Source organism: Glycine soja, chromosome 3 (genome assembly GCF_004193775.1).
Source record: "Glycine soja cultivar W05 chromosome 3, ASM419377v2, whole genome shotgun sequence".
Taxonomy (NCBI): domain Eukaryota; kingdom Viridiplantae; phylum Streptophyta; class Magnoliopsida; order Fabales; family Fabaceae; genus Glycine; species Glycine soja.
The window spans coordinates 47,294,324-47,315,863 of record NC_041004.1 but is presented as its reverse complement, the minus strand read 5'-3'; the positions used below and the strand labels follow the sequence as shown (position 1 = coordinate 47,315,863).

The 21,540-nt window shown below is 32.3% G+C and overlaps 2 protein-coding genes across 2 annotated transcripts; both read right to left on the bottom strand.

Moving 5' to 3' along the window:
* Window positions 1–456: 456 nt before the first annotated feature.
* Window positions 457–4,069, bottom strand: LOC114407828 (rho GTPase-activating protein 3-like). Its single transcript, XM_028371088.1, has 5 exons — window positions 3,378–4,069; window positions 2,360–2,480; window positions 1,956–2,075; window positions 1,500–1,730; window positions 457–1,200 (listed from the first exon to the last, which is right to left on the bottom strand). The coding sequence occupies exons 1-5, from the start codon at window positions 3,827–3,829 to the stop codon at window positions 652–654; spliced, it is 1,473 nt and encodes a 490-aa protein (XP_028226889.1). The 5' UTR covers window positions 3,830–4,069; the 3' UTR covers window positions 457–651.
* A 12,146-nt stretch (window positions 4,070–16,215) lies between these two features.
* LOC114407827 (cytochrome b5-like) lies at window positions 16,216–20,005 on the bottom strand. The gene is made up of 4 exons (XM_028371087.1): window positions 19,845–20,005; window positions 19,627–19,731; window positions 16,893–16,959; window positions 16,216–16,780 (listed from the first exon to the last, which is right to left on the bottom strand). The coding sequence occupies exons 2-4, from the start codon at window positions 19,711–19,713 to the stop codon at window positions 16,509–16,511; spliced, it is 426 nt and encodes a 141-aa protein (XP_028226888.1). The 5' UTR covers window positions 19,714–19,731; window positions 19,845–20,005; the 3' UTR covers window positions 16,216–16,508.
* Window positions 20,006–21,540: the final 1,535 nt, after the last annotated feature.

The following is a 21,540-nucleotide window of genomic DNA, read 5'->3' as shown; positions in this document are numbered from 1 at the left end:
AGAGGGGACTCATGGGAGATATGCTCTTGTAAATATTTAGCAGAATGTGGTTGGGAGATATAGTTTATATGTAATGTAGGTCACCATAATTAATAACATTTATTCTTTAGCTGTTTCAAAAAAGAAAAAGAGAAATCAAAATATGGGAAAATGTAGTATTTTATTCCTTAGTTTCACCCAAGACTATCAACCACCCTTGTACTTTATTCTTTATGTCCTTTTAGACGCTAAGCAAATGTGGCTTACAACCTAATACTAACATGTGTTTTGTGATGCCTCTCAAGGATATGTAGCACGTTACAAATGTAGGAAAAACACTCTTATAGTCACACTGTTTTACGGGAGAGAAAAGAGACACGTGATTAATGGATTTCAGGCCGGAGAGGATCAAGTCCGGTAAATGTAGGGTCAGAGTGTGTATCTACTTGTTATTTATAGTGGTAAAATACTAAATACTTGATCCAACAAAATCTTTTATAGGACTAGTCATTGGAACTATAAACTCCTTGAAACCTCTCGGAACTTGTATTCTACTAAGAGACCAAGCATCAATTACAACTAAAGCTATGCTTCATACAATCTCAAGCAAGCATCTATACATTTCAATCATACAAGCCATAAAACTAAAGCATGCATGGAGTAGTTGTTGTTTTAGGCCAAAGCCTCTCCACCTCCTTCCCTAGTATTTACAACACCAAGACTTGCACGCTTCTTAGTGGGCTTGCTCAATTGAAATACAGGGTGTCTGCATAGCCTGCGCACTCCATTTCTCAATTTCACCCAATGTTCACTGTCATATATACCTCTATACCTATTCTCTAATGGACCATTCTCATATCTAGAAGGTGAGCTACTACCCAAAACAGATTCAAATTCCCCAACAACTCCATTTCCCTTTTCCTCAGATCTCCAAAGTTTCTCTTCAATACACCATTCTATTCTTCCCAAGGTAGAAGTCCTTGAGAACTTGCTTTTCATAGGTGGCTTTGGGGTACAAGTTTCTTCATCACAAGATTCCTCCTTGTTATTAACTTCCATAGGATGGGAATCACCTTTGCATGAGGGAGAATCTAAGAGTGATGAAAGCTGTCTTGCCTTGGCAATTGATTTATCTCTTTCTCGAAGGGTCTTCAGAATCAATGTCTTGAGAAAGTTCATCACTTGCACTGCATGAATCAATGCAGTCAAAGGGTCCGCCATCTGCAAAGCACAATGAAACAAACATTTAAATATCCACATCCACTAGCATAAGTAACATGTGCATACAAACAGTTATACGGGCCTCACTGGTAGGAAGAAAAAGTTATAAATGTGATACAAGTAAAAATGAAATGGAAGAGAAAGTGAGTGTATATTTATAATAACTTAATAACCCTTAAAAATAATTATTAAAACATAAGGAAGTTCAACTAAATAATGAGCCTAATTAAACTGTTTGAGAGAAACCAACAATAAACAACAGAAGAATACATCTTTATTTGCTTATAATGTTGGCTAACCTGTGTCATGTTGGGCGCAAAAACCATGGCAATATTGCGAGCATTCATTTTGTTGAACTGTTCATGTTCAACAACGTCTGCCATCAAATTGATTGCCCAGTCAAGCAATGCAGCTTCAGTTGAAGGAAGCAACTTCATAAGATTGGTGCAATCCTCTTCTGTGTTGCAATGCATCACCTGTTCGGGGGTGAGGGAATCAAGTACCCCCGTTGGAAGCTCTCTAAACCAAGCCTGCAATACATTAATTAAATTAAAATAATAATAAAAATGGGCAGAAGACCAAATCCATGGCTGAGCTTCCTTTCCAAATATTGAAAGAACAATAACAAATCCCGTATTAATTGAAGCATAATAACTGTTAAGCAAAAATAAAAGTAGATTCCAATTAACCCTAATATATGTTAAGTCAAGCATAATAGAAAAAAATAAATTAAGAATTAAGAATTTAGTATATACCTTTATTAAACCAGATAAACAATGAACGTCAATTCCAAGTGGTACCAGACCTCTGTTTAGCTGATCACGCACAAATTCTTCTTGGCTGTTATCAGCATTAATTCGGAATATTCCTTCCGCCTTCAGGCATAGCAAAACCATGAAATTAGGCCTCAAAATTTATGTGGAACTAAAGGGTATTTATCCCAGTACCCAAAAAAAAAAAAGGGTATTTATCCCACAGTCGAGTTAGGCCACAAAATTTTATTAATGATCAGTTTATTTGATGAATTATTAAACATTTATAGCTACACCAAACATGATAATTCGGCCAGCATACCGGTATTCTGTGGCGAAAGAGAAATTACGGAAAAGTAAAACCAATTAAATGCTTTTAAAATTTATTCTACACAAACATTACATACTTTAAGGCCTCCCTCTGAATACAATCGCTTTTGCATCATCAGCAGAATCGTTGGGACACTGTTCCCCCTTTCATCATAAGAGCACTGCATTGACTTTGCAGAAACTCCAAATACCTTTGCACTGCATGAACATATGAACTCATTCAAATATGGATTTAAAAGGAAAAGAGAGGAAGAGGGTAGTACATAAATGAAAGTGAAAGGTAAAGCAATCAACTCCCAGCATAGTTTTTTCATTTTCTTGCCTCCACTGAGCAGAGAAGAGGCATTGAAGAGATTACAACCAACAACCACAAGACCAATCAAAGAACCTTTCTAAGCTGTATTGAGTTTACAACAATAAATCCATACCCGACTGTTTAATTCCTCCCCATCTCTAAGTCATCAAACCTTTAATTCGCAGATATCAAGCAACTTGTTTCAATTGAAAATGCATTCAACAATAAAACTTCGAACAGACGTCAACCAAGGGACAAAGCCAAAATCTTCATGCTGGGAAGGCTCATAAAATATCAGGGCATCTCAACTTTAGAAACCAAAGTTTCCTAGCTAGAATTTGGAACTTCAACACGAAGCCCAATATCTTCTCCGTTTCAGAACACCCCGTTGGATGCAAAAATTACAAACATTTCTCCATCAACGAACACACAAAGATGTGGTCCTGATTGAGGACATTATGTAGCCTAGTTCATTACAAAGGTTACGTATGGATAAATTTCTCTGTAAGTACTAATTATGTACTTTACTTTTATCAAAGTTCTCATGTAATTTCTGTAGAAGATGAAGTGATTTAAACTCATAAAAGAATTACAATTCATAAATTTACAAATTTAGTCATGCACTGGAAAAACAAACGCATCTAATCCTAAGCCAATTGTGAATCAACACCCGCTGATCTGAACCGAAAAAACCTCAACAAAATAGAGTCTTCAGCGTAACTTCAACTAGCCAATTTCATGTTCTGTTACGGTGTAATGAACTACTAAAAAAGAATGGTTAAGAAGAACAGAGAGTTCACCTGGCACTGGGAACCCTCTTGGAAACCTCGGGCTCGAGCTCAGAGGGCAAACCGAGAAAGCCATTGAACCTATCGAAGGTAACATGCGAGACATGGCGCACCTCTGTTGGCCAGCTAATATCCAACGAAGAAACATCCTCTCTTTCCACACTGCAAGTTACCAACGACTTCTTCAACGCAGCCACCAAAATATCCAATATCGCAAACTGGTTCGATTGGCAGCCATGCCCTTTTGACCCTGGATTCATGAACGGCGTTGAAACATGGTTGCTCGAAACATCATCATCTTCGTCTGCATCCTCATCATCATCATCACTGTCCAATTCTTCTTCTTCTTCTTCCTCTTCTTCATTGTATTCATCCTCGCTTTTCACATCATGGAAAAGTGGACTGGGTGGAGCAGCGTTGAACTCGACCAGTCCGCAAGACTTGGATCGAAATAGCCGAGTCATTGCCGTAATTAACGAGCAAGCAATAATGGGGCGGTGTTAAAAGGATTCGAATGTGTATGTGAGACTGTGAGAGAGAGAGAAAGAAAGAGTATTAAAATGGGGGCGGTAAAACTATAACTAAAAGGGAATACTTTTAAAGACTATTTCAGAAGAAATGAGTTGGGTTTGGTTAAGTGGTGAAAAGGAGAGAGGAAACAAGGAAGGAGGGATGAATCAACGATCGGATTGGGAAGGTATGCTGGTAAGGTGGATGGAGACAAGTTGCTTTTCTTTTTGTTTGTTAGTATTATGTTGGTGGTCCTTTTTTTCTTTCTTTTTTTTGGAGCTATTATGTTGGTGGTACTTGGTTGAGAGTAACGCAAGGAAAAAAAAAAGGCGGGTTAGTGAGAAAAACGCCATGAGAGTGAAAGTGAACAAATGATCTAGACGACGTGAGAGAGTGAAATGGAAGATTTGACGGTAGTTAATGCAGTTTTGACATTTTAGCATCTCCTCCTTGGCATCAAAATTCTTTAAATAAGATTTTACTTGTTCATCTTAAATTTTTCAAACATTTAGTTTAGATTTATGGCGGAAAAAAGGTATCTTTCATCCCCACATCACGAAAGATACTAAACCTTGAAACAGGGTGTCAATAAAAAGCAGAACAGAGCAGCAACTTTCGAAATTGAGATGAACTAATTGCGCCGCTTTTCCGTGCTTAACTTAATTGGTCACATAATTGAGCTTCGAAAAAGAGATTATATTGTTAAGCGTCAGAGAATGGATTTCTCTACAGCTAGAAAGTACAGCCCGTGTTTAGGATTATGATTCCAAAGTCACATGGGTACATGTTCCTTCCTTGTTCGAAGCTGCAAGACTTTCATCGCTGAGATTAAAAAAAATGAAATTTCACACAAGTGAAGTGGAAAGTGTATGTATTGTGTCATTTTTGGGGCATGGGATGGGGCTATGCAATGGTGGGGGCATGAGAACATGGCCATGCACACATCATGCAAATACACCAACCTGTCCTGTCATTACTATGCCACCTCCGCGTGATGTTATCTACCCGTGGGGTTTTCTTTGGTCCCCATCCCATGCATCACGTGTATTGTTTGCTAGCCTGTATCATATTACAACTTACAATTAGGTATAGCTATAAAACCATTTTCTTTATATTATTTCCATTTTCTAATGCAAATGGAGTCATAGGTTTCAGTTTTAATCCTTTTTTTCATATAAAATCGTTTTCAGTTTCTTTTCTCTCTCAACTTTTTTATCCTATAAAGTCGAGACTCGAGATGAATGACTCCAAGTGTACGTGTACTGAGTTTAACTATTTGTATAATCTTCCAATCGCAATATTATGTGGTCTTGGGAAACATGCTTGGAACTTCTATGTACGTACCAACTCTTAAGAGTTAGGGACTTCAAATTATTTGGAATTTTAGAGTTACAATTAGAGTATTTTTATCAATGTTCTAATCTCTGACACGAGTGTCTTTTTTGTTTTTGGAAACAAAGTACTATATGTAATTAGATCTTGTACTGATTATTATTGCGATGTCATCTAGTTTTTAGTTGCGCTCGAAGTTTAATTTAAACTAGAAAAAAAATCAACCTATATTTGAGTTAAAATTTAATTATTACTACTCTAATTTAAAATATTTTAAAAAGTTGGATTAATACAAAATATAAATACCGTCAACATATTTTCTGAAGAGTCCAAACTCCAAAACTCAATGAATTAGGGAGGGGAGAAAAAAGAGGGGACGTCAAAAGTGGGGCTTTCAACCTACAAGCTGCATTATTGACCCCCAAATTTCCAATCCTGGATGCGCCCCAGTATATACCCTTAATGAGAAAAACAGAGAAATTTGTCAAATTGAAATTTGAAATTAAAAATTTATTCCCAAAAATATATATACTATATTTTGAATAATTTAGCCATTTTTATTGACAATAGATGTCTTGGTCCAATTCATATGTTCATGAGAAATGTTGATAGTCTTTTAATTTTCCACTGACATTATGCGAAACCGACGCGTCGTGACGGTCGTGTTGGGCGAGGAAAAGCAGGAATAACCCCTTAGATTTTTAAGTATTTAACACTGACGTAATGAAAAAAAAAATTGAAAATGGACCTCAAATCATGCGATTTTTTGTCTTCTTATGTGTATTTACTATTTACAAGTCTAATTCCGGATACACTCTTGCAATTTGTAAATGTTTCAAAGAAAGAACGATAAATACAAATGGAAAGAAATAAATTAACCAAAGCCACACATTCAGAGAAGATAGACGACACAATTAAAATCGTTTTTTAGCACCTTCGTCAAAAGGAAGGGGGGGGGGGGGGGGTGTTCCTAACCTTATGTGAAAAATGTTAATCTCAGATACAATTTTTTATCACGAATTTAAACATTATTAATGTCAGAAACAAGTTTTTAGTTAAAATCTATTAATGTTTTAATGAATGAAACATGTATAACATAATTTATCAGTTGCTAACTTGCTATGATCGAGAGCATCATAATAGATTAAAAAAGACATTTAAATTTTTAATCAGGCATATATTAGATCTCCTTGTTTTAAACTTAAAAGAAAAGTAATTGATGAGATACAATTGTTTATTCTTTTTCAAAATGTATTACTTTACCAGTTGAAACTTGAAAGCCTAGCCATGGGTCTTGATCGTAAATATAGTTGAAAGCCGGGCCTGCTTCTATTAAGCTCTCCTTTCTATTATGAGATACATATTGAGGAAATCAGTTTGGGGAAGTTGTTTTCTGCGAACATTCCTTCATATGATTGGGGATTGAATATATCTTATCCATGATTAATTGTGTCAACCATACCTAAAACACCCACCATCATTTAAAATTGTTTGAGTCATTATCATGTGGTTGCCTTTGAAGCATTGGACAACATGCAGTACCAATTCCATGCATACATTCTATACTAGTCTTAATTTGGTTAGGAGTTACTTTTAAGCTACTCTATAATGAGCTTCGGAGTTCATAGCCTCGACAAAGAGCGTTTCCTTTGGGGGATGAGTGAACAAATTAGGTGAAGGTGTGCGTGTGTAACAGTTTAACTTAACCCACCAACTAGAATAAAACTTCTTAGCGAACAAAAAGTGTGAGCTCTAAGGTATTGAATGCTCAAACAGTAATTTTTAGTATATATTGGCCGGCATATCAAACTGAAGATAACTTATTCTCTTCTCTTTTTTTTTTCAGAATTGTCAACGATATTTGTACTCTTTCTAGCCTTTTAAGCACCTCTTTGACGCGTAGCTTAATTTGCATAAATATATGTATTCAGACAGAATTGGAACGAATTATACGGAAGGTGACTTAATCAATCAAAATCTCAGTTTGTGTACAATTTATTTACTTTCATTAACTTCTTTCGTTTCTCATTAAAAACAAATTCAACCGGTCATGATATTTGAATATTGAGCGATGCTATTTCCTACGAATGCCAAATGCAAATTGGGAGTTGAGGAAAACACCGGTTGGTACTTGGTCTAAAAAAGCAATTTGAAAACAACCAGTTTGAAATATTTCAAAAACCAATTTGAAAGCAGTCTAGTTCTTATAATTAATTTAAAAATGATTTAAATCTAATTTAGTTCAGAACCAATATTTGAATATAAAATCAAACTTATTAAAAAAAATTGAAATCAGCTCGATTCATTTTTTTTTAAATTACGTTAAAATACATTTATTTATATATTAAGTAGTTTAAGTTATTATAAATTCTTTGATAATCCTGCGGATAAAAAAATATATTGAATATTTTCTTTAACTTCACTCAAAATTTTAGTACCTCTATTTGTGATCTCTCTTCTCTATTTATATCTTGAATTTGAATGTTTAGAACTTTAACTGGTTATTTGTTTTGGGTAGAACACTAATAGATAAGGATCCTAAACAGAGGTAGCCTCTGGTCCAAGAATGCGCTAAATGCTAAATTATACTTGGGCTGAAAAACTTGCCTCTTAGTGGACAAATAGACTGTATTAATTTGCAGCATTAAAATGAATTTTTCTCAAAACAAAATAAAATTTTGGTGACAACTCTCTTCAATCCTCCAATATTTGTTCTTTTCTCCGTCCAATCCCTGATTGCGATAATTTAATTAATCAAATGCGCTAATTAACAAAGCTAAATTGGGAAATATTGAGTCAGTTTTATGTTATAAGTCCTTCCTCTTGACCTATATTTTGAAGATGGCATGTTCTTACGTGACTTTATGAATGCCAAAAAAGACTACAAAGTAAAAATTAATTAATTTGTATTTAATATGGATTTTTCATCGCCTTTATTTAGAATTTTATTTTATGATGATTCAAAATAATGTCATTATAAAAATTATCCTAGTTAATCGAATTGTTTCCATATGCCAAATTGTGATTCTGATTATGAATATGCCTAATCAAATATTTGGGGGGAAATGAATATTGAAAAGACGGGACGAAAATAAGGCCTCTTCATATTTGATGAATATATTATATATTTTAAAAATATTTTTTATAGTTATTTTATTGTGATAACACACTATGCATTGAGAGTGTGTAAAATAATTTTACACTATTATCTAATTATAATCTATATGAGTTTGTTAATTTTTATAATAATTATTTTGAAAATCATATCAATGATAATTAATAATTATATCATGGTATAAAATTATTTTACATTGTTAGTAGATCAATGCAAGACAATTAAACTCTATATTATTTTATAAGTATTTCAAAGATAATTTTTATTATAAAATTCTTGAATATTTTGATATTATTTCAAAAATCATACACATATTTTTTAGATAAATCAGATATTTATAAGTGTGTGTGTTTTGTTTATAGGAAAAAAAATTAAAGAATGAAACATTTTTTTATGAATTAAAATCAACTCATTGGCATCAATTTTTAAAAAAGTTTGACCAAAAAAATCTATGAAACTTCAAGTTCAACTTTCAACTTATAAAAGAATTGATTTATTTTATATTTCTTATATTTATATCTCATAAAAAGTTTACTCGATTAATGAGGTGCGTGGCCTCCCTTGGACTTTTTTTTTTTCTGTTGCTACTGACTAGGCTGAGGCCCAAAGGAAGAAGATTGCTTCTTGGCATTTGAACTCAAATCTGGCGCGCCATTTTTGCCTCTGATTTGGATGAAGCTCAGACGCAGAGGTTGAGTGAGTGGTGGGGAGGTTCGCCGGTGGGTTTGGGGTAGCGTGGCTGATTTCTTGTTTGCTTCACCTTGCACTTTTTTCTCATATAAGGATTATCAACATTTAGATATATCAACCACTCCATAAACATTGCCAAATGGTTTATCTTCGTGAAAAGCATTTTGAGATGTCAATGGTACAGTTTCGCCACATTCTCATTACTTTTCATGCGATGTTCATTGGGTGATCCAACCAAACTACGCTGTTCTCTTACATTAGCTTGTTCATTGTGTATCTCAACTGCTTGTTCAGAATGTGCTATTAACATAACCAACAGAAAGATGTTTGGTAGCATGAAAGGCATATTTTTGAGGTAATTCACCAACAAAAGAAGAACTCTTCCATTCACTGGAACACTGCCTTGTTAAGTTTAATTTACACAACACTGTTGACGTAGGTAGACCAGAGATCGGAACTGACGATGCCAAATGTCATTGCCCTAGTTGGGGGTGGGTGATTTTCCAGAAATAGGGGAGTGCATCTTTTCAAAGAGGATAGTTTTGGAAAACAAATTAAAAGGGGGAGTGGATAAACAAAGAAGGGGAGTGAATATAACAAATTCCAAAGAAAAACTGACTAAGGGAGCACCAAATGAACCCACGGTTCACCCAGTATTCAGGAAAAAACAAAATGCATCCACCCAATTCAACACGGTTCAAGCGGCAATAACCCTATATTTTAATACTCCTAACGTTTTAAAATGTATTTCTAGATAGTCAATTTATTGCATTCTATTTATTTCTTAAAAAGATAAAAAATATATTAAAGATATTTAATATTATAATTTAATGCCTACATTAAATACGGTAAAATTATTAACAAAGTTGTAGTATTTCAGGTATTTTAGTAGGGAATGAAATAATTTAAGATTTTTTTATCATGAGTACGAAATATTAATCATTTTTTTATAACTAATCTCTATCAAATAGTTAATTTAAAATTTGGTTTGATTTTGACAACTAATTTAAAAAAATTCCTTCTATACTATTTTTCAAACTACTCTCCCATTATATTTATTTTTATATTTGATTCTATTTTTTATTTATGAGAATTAAAAACAGTATGATAAGGATTATAATAATTCATGCAACATGTTCAACCAACGGAGCTAGCCTTGACTATTTATCTCTTTCTTCTATAAAAAAAAAATTATCGCTTTTAATGTATCATTTTCATCTTTAGTGTTTAATTGAATTTCAATGTTTTTTTTTTCAAAATATATCAAATAGTTCAAAATAACCCTGTATCACAACATTAATTTTTAAATCTAAAACATAATATATATGATAAAAAATCATTAAAAAATAATGTTTATATATTAAAAATATTTATTATAATAAATTTTAGTTATATTAAAAAAATATTTATCATGCAGACATAATTAATTAGAATAAGTACATTGAATGAGAGTGTTTTCTTCAATGATAGCATTTTTATAATTATTTAATATTATATATGTGTTTCAATTTATCACTTTCATCTATATTTCCAAATTTGATTTTAATTTTTAAAAAAAATCAATAATAAAAAATAATCTTGTATTACAATATAAAATATTTATCTAACTGCAAAAAAATATAATTTTTTTACCATCCAACTTTTCTTTTGACAAATTTTACTACTCAATTTTCCATTTTTTTCACATTTTACCAAGTTACCAAAAAATGTTAAAAGAAAAAATAAAACGTGTTTTTCGTTACCAAATATAATGGTAAAATACACACAAATCGAAAAGTTAAATGATAATTTTTGCAAAAAAAGAAAAAAATTAAAAGATAAAATTCACGAAATGATGAAAGCTAAGCGGTAAACTTCATGCAAAGAAAATTTCGATTGTAAAATTCATGAAATCATGAAAGAGGGTGTATAAAATTTGTAATTAAGCTAAAATAAAACTGATCAGAAATCGAGCGTATTTTTTCCTCTTTTAATTAAATGTTTGTATCACCCAAAGGAAGTAAGATGAAACTGTTATCCTACTCCTACCATTTCATTCCTAAGAAATGTTAGGATTCAGCCGCATTCAGATTTCAGAGAAAAGAAATGGTCCACTCCCTATGCCAGTAATCTTTCTCCATGCAAACCCAATTTTAATTTCAGTTTATGGTTCATATTCGTGTTGAACTGTTCATAGGCACGTGCAAGAGTTCATGGGATAAGGCCGTTCCAAAATAATAGAATAGATGTTCTTGGATTTTTGCAAGAAATCTCTCTTCCAAAGTAAAAGAAAGTTTAGGCACTTATAAATTAGGAAGAATATAATACCTATATAATTAAATTTATCTGAAAGACTATATAATTAACCATTAAAAAAATCAGAGGAAAATAAACCATCTCAAAAGAACTGAACAAGAGAAGAATGTAAAAAAACAAACAGAGAAGCTTGTGCCGTGTGCACTGTAATGAGCCACGGCTACGTATGGTAAATTCATTCATTCAGCGACTCAACACTCAAAAAGAAATAAGAACCCGTTAAAATTTGGCCCAACATTCGGTCAATTGTTTCCACTGTCATCAAATGGGCACAAATCCTTCTAGAAAATTAAGAAAAAGAAAAAGCATATTTTTTTCAATTACGATTCCGAGCAAAACTATAACAAGGAAACTACAATTGGAAGATGTAACGTTCATTCTTGCGTCGTCATCACTCAACTAAGAAAAGCAAATTAAAAGGTAAAAAAAGCTAAGAATTTACAAGACGAAATCAGTAATAGCTTCAAATAACCCGATTTTATAATTTGGGGTGAAGAAGGTATTTCGATCAGAACTCAGAAGCCAAAGCAGCGAAGATGGAGGGACTTTTCCCTATCAATGATCCCACGAACGTTCCTAAAGTGCTCGACATGGCAAGGGATGGTTATGGTTCCTTTGTGATCGAAACCGTACTCTTCCTCTGCGTCCTTGAGAAGCTGCATGAAGAGTGGGTGTTTGAAATACATGAGTGGCACCACGAACCTTTCTTGCTCTTCTCCTTGCCCCACTTTTATTGCCAAACACCCTTTGGGCACTCCCCGCTTGTGAAAACCCTTCTCCGCCCCACTAGCACCCATCACTGCAAATTAAACAGCCTAGTTAATTTGTGTGTGCGTTTCTCGATAGAAGGGAACCTCGATCAAAAGAGCCAAAGATATGAGGGTGTGTTTGGTTTCTCGAAGCAGGGGGTTACAGACGAATATCTCAGAGACTTTGGAGCGTTAGTCATGGCTTAGACACACAACAAATCGGGAGAGTAACGCATTCCGAACACAAACACTTGACGGAGGGATATATAATACCACAGAGTGTGTCACTGGCTTTTCCACTCAGTTGGACTCCACACCGTTCGATCTTCGTGACTATCCTCATCAACGGATCTTTTGTGGACCCAACAGAGAATACAAAAAGTGGGTTAGAATCGGATGCAACGCTGACCTTTCTTGTGTCACTTTACGCCCGTACGATCAAGGACACTTGTGCTCTCATCGGGCCCTCCTAGGTATTCTTAAACTGAAAAAAAAATTAAAATAAAAGCAACTTTGCCTAGAAGGCTAGAATCTTATAATTAATTAATGGCTAATATCTTACAATTAAATAAAATAGTTTTACTCTATTTGAAGAAATAAATAAAAAATTTAATGCCTACGGTCTAAAATGTCATTATGCATAAATTTTCTTTCTCATAATAAATCCATACGATTTCTAAATTGTATTGTTATTTAAGGATTTTGAAAATGATACTAATAATTATTTAAAAGGTCAATTTGTTATTATATTTATATTACTGTAGGATTATATTTATATTTAGGTCATTATCAAAATACTTAATTTAATTTTGATAATTTTCGGTCTAAATAAATTTTCCATTATTATTTAATAATGTGTTATTTGCATTGCTAACACAAAAATATGTCCAAATTCTTTGAATATAAAAGAATATTTTGCTAGATAATTATATAACTTTTTTTTTACATTAAAAAAGTATTCAAGATAGGTTGGAAGGGAAAGAGATAGGGAAAGATGGTGAGTTTGAGTCTCTTCCACTAACAAAAAATTAACAAATCAACAATTAATATTTGTCGAAAAAAAATATAGCAAATTATATAAACATCCCTCAAGTTGAACATATTACACATGCATTTCCTATCTTAAAATGTATTTTTTTGCACACCCTAGCTGAATATGTTAATTAGCATTATTGGTGTGATTGTGAAATGTCGAAATTATCCTTCGTAGTTTTCAAACCCTTCATTTTGTTGTTCCCTCACACGTTCTAAAACCCTCAAATTAGAAACTCCAAAAATGTGTTCTGCTTTGATTTGAGTTCCTTCTCAGGTTTGATAACCACAATCTCCGTGTGTAAGGATTTGATGGCCATTGTATGCGTATGCTCCATAAATGATAAACAACAACAACAACAACAACCAATTTCACAAAATAACACCCAACAACCCAAAAATCGCATCAAATAGATACAAAAAGGAAACAAAAAAAATACACCTAATTATGAGATAAATTGTGATTTGTGTCCAACTATGAAACCTTCAGTACAAATGCAAATGAAACCTAGGACCCATGATCAATAACTCACGAAGGCATGAAGAAATCAAACAATAGTATGAAGAAATCGATTTGCCCAATAGAAATCAAACAAAAACCAACGAAAACATGAACAACCCCTAAAATGTATGATTTAAATGATTATGTAACTAGCAAGGGTATTTTTGTATTTTCATTTTATGTTTTCATTTCCTATTTTCATTTTCTGATAACTATTTTAATTTTCAAAAGATTAGAATTCTAAAAACATTTTTTATTTGACTTCTTGTGCGCTCTGTTTTTTGTCGAATGAGAGAAGTGTGTGAAGGAAAGGAAGCAAATGTATTTTTAAATTTGCTTAAAATTACATTCATTGTCACTGCATTTTCATTTTATCCAAAATGAGGTTCATGTTTTCAACTGAAAACGAGATTTTATTATTTTTATTTTTTGGTTCGTTTGATAAAATATTTTTACTGAAAATATTTTTAAAAATCCAACCAAACACATTTCCATCACCATTTTTTATTTTCAGTGAAAATGAAAGCAAGAAACAACCAAACCAAACACCCTCTAATATAATTGAAATTTCACAATAATGGGTGTTTATGTAATGGTTAAATAGAAGAAATGTGTGTATAATATGTCAAAATTTGATGGAATATTTGTCTAATTTGCTAAAAAAAATAGAGTATTCAAAGTATTATACATTCAATTGAATTTTCTTTTAAAGTAAAATCATTTGAAAACTATATAAAAAATTCCATAAATTTTTATAGAATTTATTGACTCGAGTCGGATGAAGTCATTGGTTTTATATCCATTTGCATTTTTATTTTTAAAAGATACATGTAAAAAACTAAAAATGAATTAAAGCATAAAATATCAAATTTAGATTCACATATATGTTTACATTAGTATAAAAGATAAAAACAAAGATATTGCTAATGGGTTGAGACGTTGAGTAGTTCAGTTTCACTTTCAACTATTTGTGCGCGCTACCAGTCTATGATCGAGTTTCGGTTTTTTTTTTTAATTAATTTATTAGAACCAATCTAATTATTATTTTTTTCGTGCATCAAGTCAAACCTGGGATCACACCACTATATATGTGCCAAGAGATATTATTTTTTAAATTAAAGAATTTGAAAAATAAAAAAGGAAAAAAGAATAAATTATTATAAGAAGGGGTGTAGATTAATTGATTTGACTCAAATTTTAAGTAAAATAAAATTCAAGTTGACCACATTTAATTAGGTTGATTTAAGTTAATTTTAAAAACTTTCAGCCAATTTAATTCAAACAAATCAAATAAAAATTAACCAACCGATAAAAAATTTGTAGGCAGGGATTGGACATTTTTTTTACATAACTGACATAAACCCAACTAATCATAAACGAGTTGGATTAATATGAATATTTTTAAAACATTTATTTTGTAAAAATTAGAATTTTTAGAACAATAATTTGTTTTTGTCTAAAACTTTGTAAGTATATATTGACTAAATACATTCAAAAGAGATCGCATTATTATAATGTTTGACTAATAGAACTAATGATTTCAATGCTAATAAAATAATTTTATTTTAAATAAAAATAAAGTATTATATTAACATAAGAAAACATAAATAAAATTAAGACAAAGGTAAAAAACAATAACTTAAAAAGAAAAAAAGATCGTTGATAATTTAATTTAATAAATTGAGCTAAAAACTAATGTGTTTTGATTTAATAATTAATTTATATAATAATAAATTTAATTATATGATATGGATCAGGTCGAATTAAGAAAAATGTTATAAAATAAAACTTATTATGCAATCCGCGCATAGGATAGAGTCATAGCTGGACCCATCGGAGTCGTCCAGACACTAAAAAACCAACTCAATATAATTTGGTTGAATTGGATCCGGGTATACCCCAGCCCGTGAACACCACTAAAGGCCATAAAGAACCGGCGCAGCTAACAGTAGCTCAGGCTGAGAGACCTAACGCCTACTAGAGCATTAAGGGCTTTTGCTATTTACACTGCCCTTTTCAATTAAATTTTCTTAAATAGTTTTATTCTCTCAACGTTTGTAAACATCAATCCTCGCTCTAGTTACACTGCACTCCCCCTCACGTTTCACTATACTTCCCCATCCATGAGGAGTTGTCGATGGCTGCAATAAATAAAAATTGATGTGTTGTGAATTGTGATGATGAAGAGCACTACAGGTGAAGCATTGTGCAACAAGTTGAGCTTGAGCGTAAGGGGAAGAAATTGAATTTATGGAAATTAAGGTGGGGATGAAGTTAACATAATGTGGTAACTTCTAATTAGATTTTTTTTCTTTCTTTTCTATGATATTGACATGTTGATCATTGACTGGGCTGATCAACTTTGTGTTTTATGCTTTTCTTGTTTGCATAAGGATTGTGAGAAGAAAAAAAATCATAAAAAGAAAAATGAGAGGAGTGCGATGAAACCATAGGTGAGGGAGTACGGTAAAACCAGAAAGGAAGAGTGCAGTGAAACAGACGAGTGAGAAGTGATGTTTGAAAAAAGGAGAGGAAAAAAATAAGATTATTCATGAGAAGGCTTCCTTTCGACCCTGCTGTCCTAAATCCCACATGATCTCAAGAAAGAAAAAAATCACTAGATCATTGACCCAAAAACATAGGGATCAATCAATTGATTTAATAAAATCCATTTCAAAATATTCAAACATGAGAGATTAAATAAAAAAAAATCATTCATTTGTCTAAATGAACAGCTAGCATGACTGAGCTAAGACACCACAGTGCATCAAGGGCCTGCATGGTGAAGGGTGGGGTAACGAGTTTAAATGACAGACACACAACATTGACTAAAGTCTATTACCACTTTAATACTGCATTGAAGTAGGCAATGAATTAACAAACCTAATGAAACTTCGGCTCTAGCTCAACTTCATATTTCATGAGGTGCTAGCATGCTTCTTTTTGCCATAGTACTGCAGGGCAAAGGCAAGGCCCAATATCAAGAATGGCAACAGGAATTGCAAGATCTTTACAACAAATCCAGAAGATTGATTGCCAGCGCCACCTGCTTGTGTAGGTTGTGGCAGACTATGGTTAACTTTCGCTGGAAGAGTGGAAGTGTCAACCTTCCCGACGAAGTATTTTTCCATCATTTCTATGGCAGAATCACTGTGGCCCACATCTTCAAAATCAATGGTGGCATCCTTCCCTGTAAAAAAACAAGGCTGAGATTCTTAGTTCACTCCTTTCCAGTTCCTACCACCGCTGGCCAGGCTTACAGACTACTAGTATGAACCAGCCAACAAGGAGAAATTTATAACCTGTTGACGTTACCAAAACTTCATCTCCTCCAGGATGCTCATCCAGAAATGGCGTGATATCATACACCTGTCGCAGTGGAATGCATTTAATTATGATAATTTGATGGACATACTAGTCATAAAAGTTGAAGTTTTAATACCAATTGTAGAGGGAATATAGAATACTGTGTTAAAATTCAACTTGAATCTTTCATTGGACATTTACAAACGAAGGTAAGGATAAGTATCTCATTCCACTTGATAAGTTTCTTTTTTTTATCCCTCTTCAGTGAAAAGCACCAAAACATGACATTTTTATGCATTGAATTTACTAATATCATAGACTTTATAAATTTTTAATTGATCCATCCTATGGTCCGATATAGTGCTTATCCAGGAAGAATAAAAAACACCACTCTTTTATTGACTAGTCAGTTCTCAATCAGAAATTTATTTCTCCAATGCACCCTGTTGAATACATCTTGACAACCTTATATGCCTAACAAGTAATAACATTAGCAGCCCCTAAAGTTGTTAGACTAACCATTGATGAATTCATATTTCTCTCTAGGAATAAAGATGATGTAAAAATTACAGGAAATGTGATAATTCATCAGATACGATGACATTGTTCAAAGTTATTCAAATGAATATGAAGATTATTCAGATTCCAACTTCAATCCTTTAGTAGATACGGGGACTGTTACTAGACCAATTATAGTTTGAACAAAAAAATGTTAAACCTAGGGTACTGAGGATGTTGCCATTAAAAATGGTGTCAGCTGTCAGGGAGATATTAGCTTAGAAGAGGACAGTGAGGGTAGCGTAGATATTAGCATGGGTATCCAAGATACTGGATAGGAGTCACAGGACATTATTAACCTATCAAGAGCGGCTTGTGACTTGAGAGGATGTTGATTTCATAGATGGGATTCTTCCACGTCCAGATTTTGTAACGTTTTAAAGAATGAATATATCACTTCACCAGCATGTTGAAAACTGTCTGTGTCATGACAACTTACAGTACATAATAATTACTAAAGTACTCATGATGTTATAGATCTCATTCACCATACACTGCACAGTTTAGTAATCACCTTTTTGTTATTCTATCTCAGGAAAAAATAAAAGGAAATTTTAAATTATTATGTAACAATATGTGATTCTACATTAAGCAGTTCTGAAAATTTTCAATAATCTTTGTCTACTTGCCAGTAGCTAGCAATCAATCATGTATTAGAATTTATGTGCAGACTACTGCCCAAGAGTATGCGAGAGAGAGCTAGTGGGTTTTAGTATGAGTGATCTACCAGTTCAAAAATACCTAGGTACTTTGGAGTTTGGACACATGGTCCTCTTGCATATATATACCCTTTAATTTGTTTCTAACATACCAATATCTTGATGAGCCACTACATATAACTGTTCCAACAGGAGATCTTGTGGTAGTTGAGATGGGATGCATGAACCTTAACAACATTATGAAGTTGCATAATGTTCTCTTTATTCCTCAATTTATTTGCAATTGGATATAGTTTTGATTGAGGAATCAAGGGCAACAATTGACCTCAAGCTTCAAATTTGGAGACATACATTGGAAATAAAGGGTTTTTGACCTTTCGCTTAAGCAGGAATAAGACATAGTATATTCATTGCAATTTTAGCAAGAGACAAGAGGAATATGACTTGGAAATAAAATTGGAAGAAGGTGTCATACCACATGTTTCTAAGTTGATATATCTGGAATCAATAATACAAAATAGTGGAGAAATTAATGAAGATGTGTCGCACACAAGATTCAAACGGAAAGACTAAAATGAAGAAGACATCAGGGTTATTTGTGATAAAAAAGTGCTTATTAAATTCAAAGGCAAGTATTATCGTACTACTAGTAGATCTCTCAGTTTTCAATTTGATGGAAATAAATTGGAATGTTGTGATGTGTGCCATTGTTCCAAACGATGTATCATGGAACTGCTACTTGAAGGAAAGAAATTAGTGGGATGCAAGAGGGTTTATAAGATAAAATATAAGGCAAATTGGGGAGATTGATAAATATAAAAATGCTTGGTTGCAAAGGGATACACATAGATTGAAGAAGATTTTAGAGAGACATTTACGTCCATGGTTTATTGAGTTCTCTGCAAGTCCCTTGTAAGACTTCTACAACACTCTTTTGTTATAATCAATAAGCACTTCATATATCAATGAATCCCATTTTCCATGAGCATCTTCTATCCAGCATCATTGCTACTAATTATGTTCTTAGCAAGCAGCAACCAGATGATGTATTTACTAAGGCTTTGGGCTCTAGACAGTTTCACGACCCGCTGGCGAAGTTGGGAGTTCTTAAATCTCAATCTTCACTCTCCAACTTGAAGGAGGGTAATAAGGGATAACATCAGGCCTAACAACTTCCGTTGCAATTGTGCCGTTCTTCATAATAGGTATAATTGTTTTGTTGAGGTTATTGGGTCCGGTTTCCAAATTCAAATCTGGTTGTATTCTGTTCCAACGTTGTATTTGTATTGCAGAGATGAATTTTTGGGTTCTACATTTTGTTTTGATCACTAATCTCAACAAATCAAGCAATTCACTTGATAAGCTTAATATACTGTATTGGAGATTAACATGTGGCTTCTGCACCCCATCACACCCTCTACACGAGCCATCGTGCAAGCATTTAGCACGCATCATGGTAATCCCAGAAACTGAAAGAGAACAACTAAGACAAAGAGATCAAGAAGAAACAGACCTTTCCATTGATAATAATCCAGCAATCCTTTTTGTTGTTGTGATTAGCCACCTCCTCAAAAGTCAAAGGTTTGGGATTTGAAGCCATTCTTATTTGCTGCCGCCTCTGCCAGATTATTCACAACAAGTGAGGAAAAAATCGGAAAAGTTGAAGAAAAAATCTAAATACAGAAAACAATAGGCAACACAGCGCAACTTTTTTCTTGTTCAAAGCACTACCTGTCTGTCTACCTCACAAATTATTGTTTCACATCGGATCCGATCTAGTTAGTTCGAACATTAATTGCTCATACTTTACGTACTCCATCATTTTTTAAAAATATATAAATAAGAGTATTTTCTAAAAGCAAGTTAATATTTAAATATGCGTTCTAATTTTATTTTATTTTTACTTTGTTAGCTAACATTTTGTTTTTATTTCACATAAATTGAACCACTGAACTATATTATATTAAAACCCATGCGCTCCACGAGATGGATTTCTACCAATATATTGGATGCATCGATATGCACGTTTTAAAAAAAATTAATATAACTGGAGGTGTTTTGTGTAATAGATTTTCGGTGTACTTTTAGGATATGCTATAGGATTTATTTTAACTTCATTTAAAACCTTATTAGCATCATTTATCATTTATGTAGATTTAAGTTTGATTTGATTTAAATTTAATAAAATATGAAGTGAGACTGAATTATTTAAATTAAATTATAATTTATAGTACATGTTTAAAATAAACAATATCGTTATGGATACAATATTATATTATATAAAAAATTATTATTAAGTAATTTTTTTTAGTAAATATATAGTTGTTAAAATATATAAGCTTTCAAGGAATAAATTAAAAATATTAGAGCAGACAAACTTATTCTTAAAATAGATAAGGTTACTGATAAAAAATAGATAAAGTTAATTTTTAAGACTGGAATACGTTAAAATTAATTTCAGATTGAGATAAATTAGTATGACAAAAAGTTGATCTTTTCAATATAACTAGAGTAAAATGTTTATATTTAACTTCTTCTTTTTTACTGAAAATGTCTATATTTAATCGGTGACTATGAGAATCAACAAAAATATATATGTACAGCTTAATTATTATCTTTATAACTACTATACCTACTCCCCTACTGCCTACCGGGTAGTTACATTATCTTTATGTAGTTGTATTTGAATTAACTGTACAAAATATTTTCAAGATTAATTATGAAATAGTTAATTATTATACTTAATTATATATAAAAATTGTATTTAAATACAGTAAATAAGACTATTTTTAAATTCAAGGATCCGACCATTGGCTATGAAAAGAATTATTTAGTTCACAATATGAACGAATTTTCTACCTTTTTTTTTCATTTTATTGATTTTCTATATTTGTTGCTTTAGTGCGTTTAATTTGGGATTGACTCACTATAATTTTTAGAAGTAATAAAATAGTTATTTTTATGGTAAACTCATCATGATTTTATACTCATTAAACCAAACACAATATTAATTGTTTAACTAATTGATGAGTAGAATTTGTGGACTTGTTTGAGACCCTATTATATGCCTATTTTTTTTATTGTAATGGAATTTGATTGACTGATTGTGATTTTTATCTGAGGATTTCCTGCGTTAAAAAAATGTATGTCTATTTTTTACTTGCAAGTTTTTTGTTGCTATTTGTACTTGCAAGTTTTATAGTTGCTACAATATAGTATTTGTTATTACTCCATATAAGTTCTTAAATTTTGTAGAGATTTATATCGGGTGCTTATTATTTGTTATTGTGTTACTTTTTTCGTCGTCTCAAATATGACTTAAGTATTTTTTGCATAAAGAAAAAAAAGTTATCAACTAGCATGCAGCTTGCAAAGGGTTGAATTAGGTAGCAATTTAATTGACTTAACTCGACTATCTTTCTTAGTC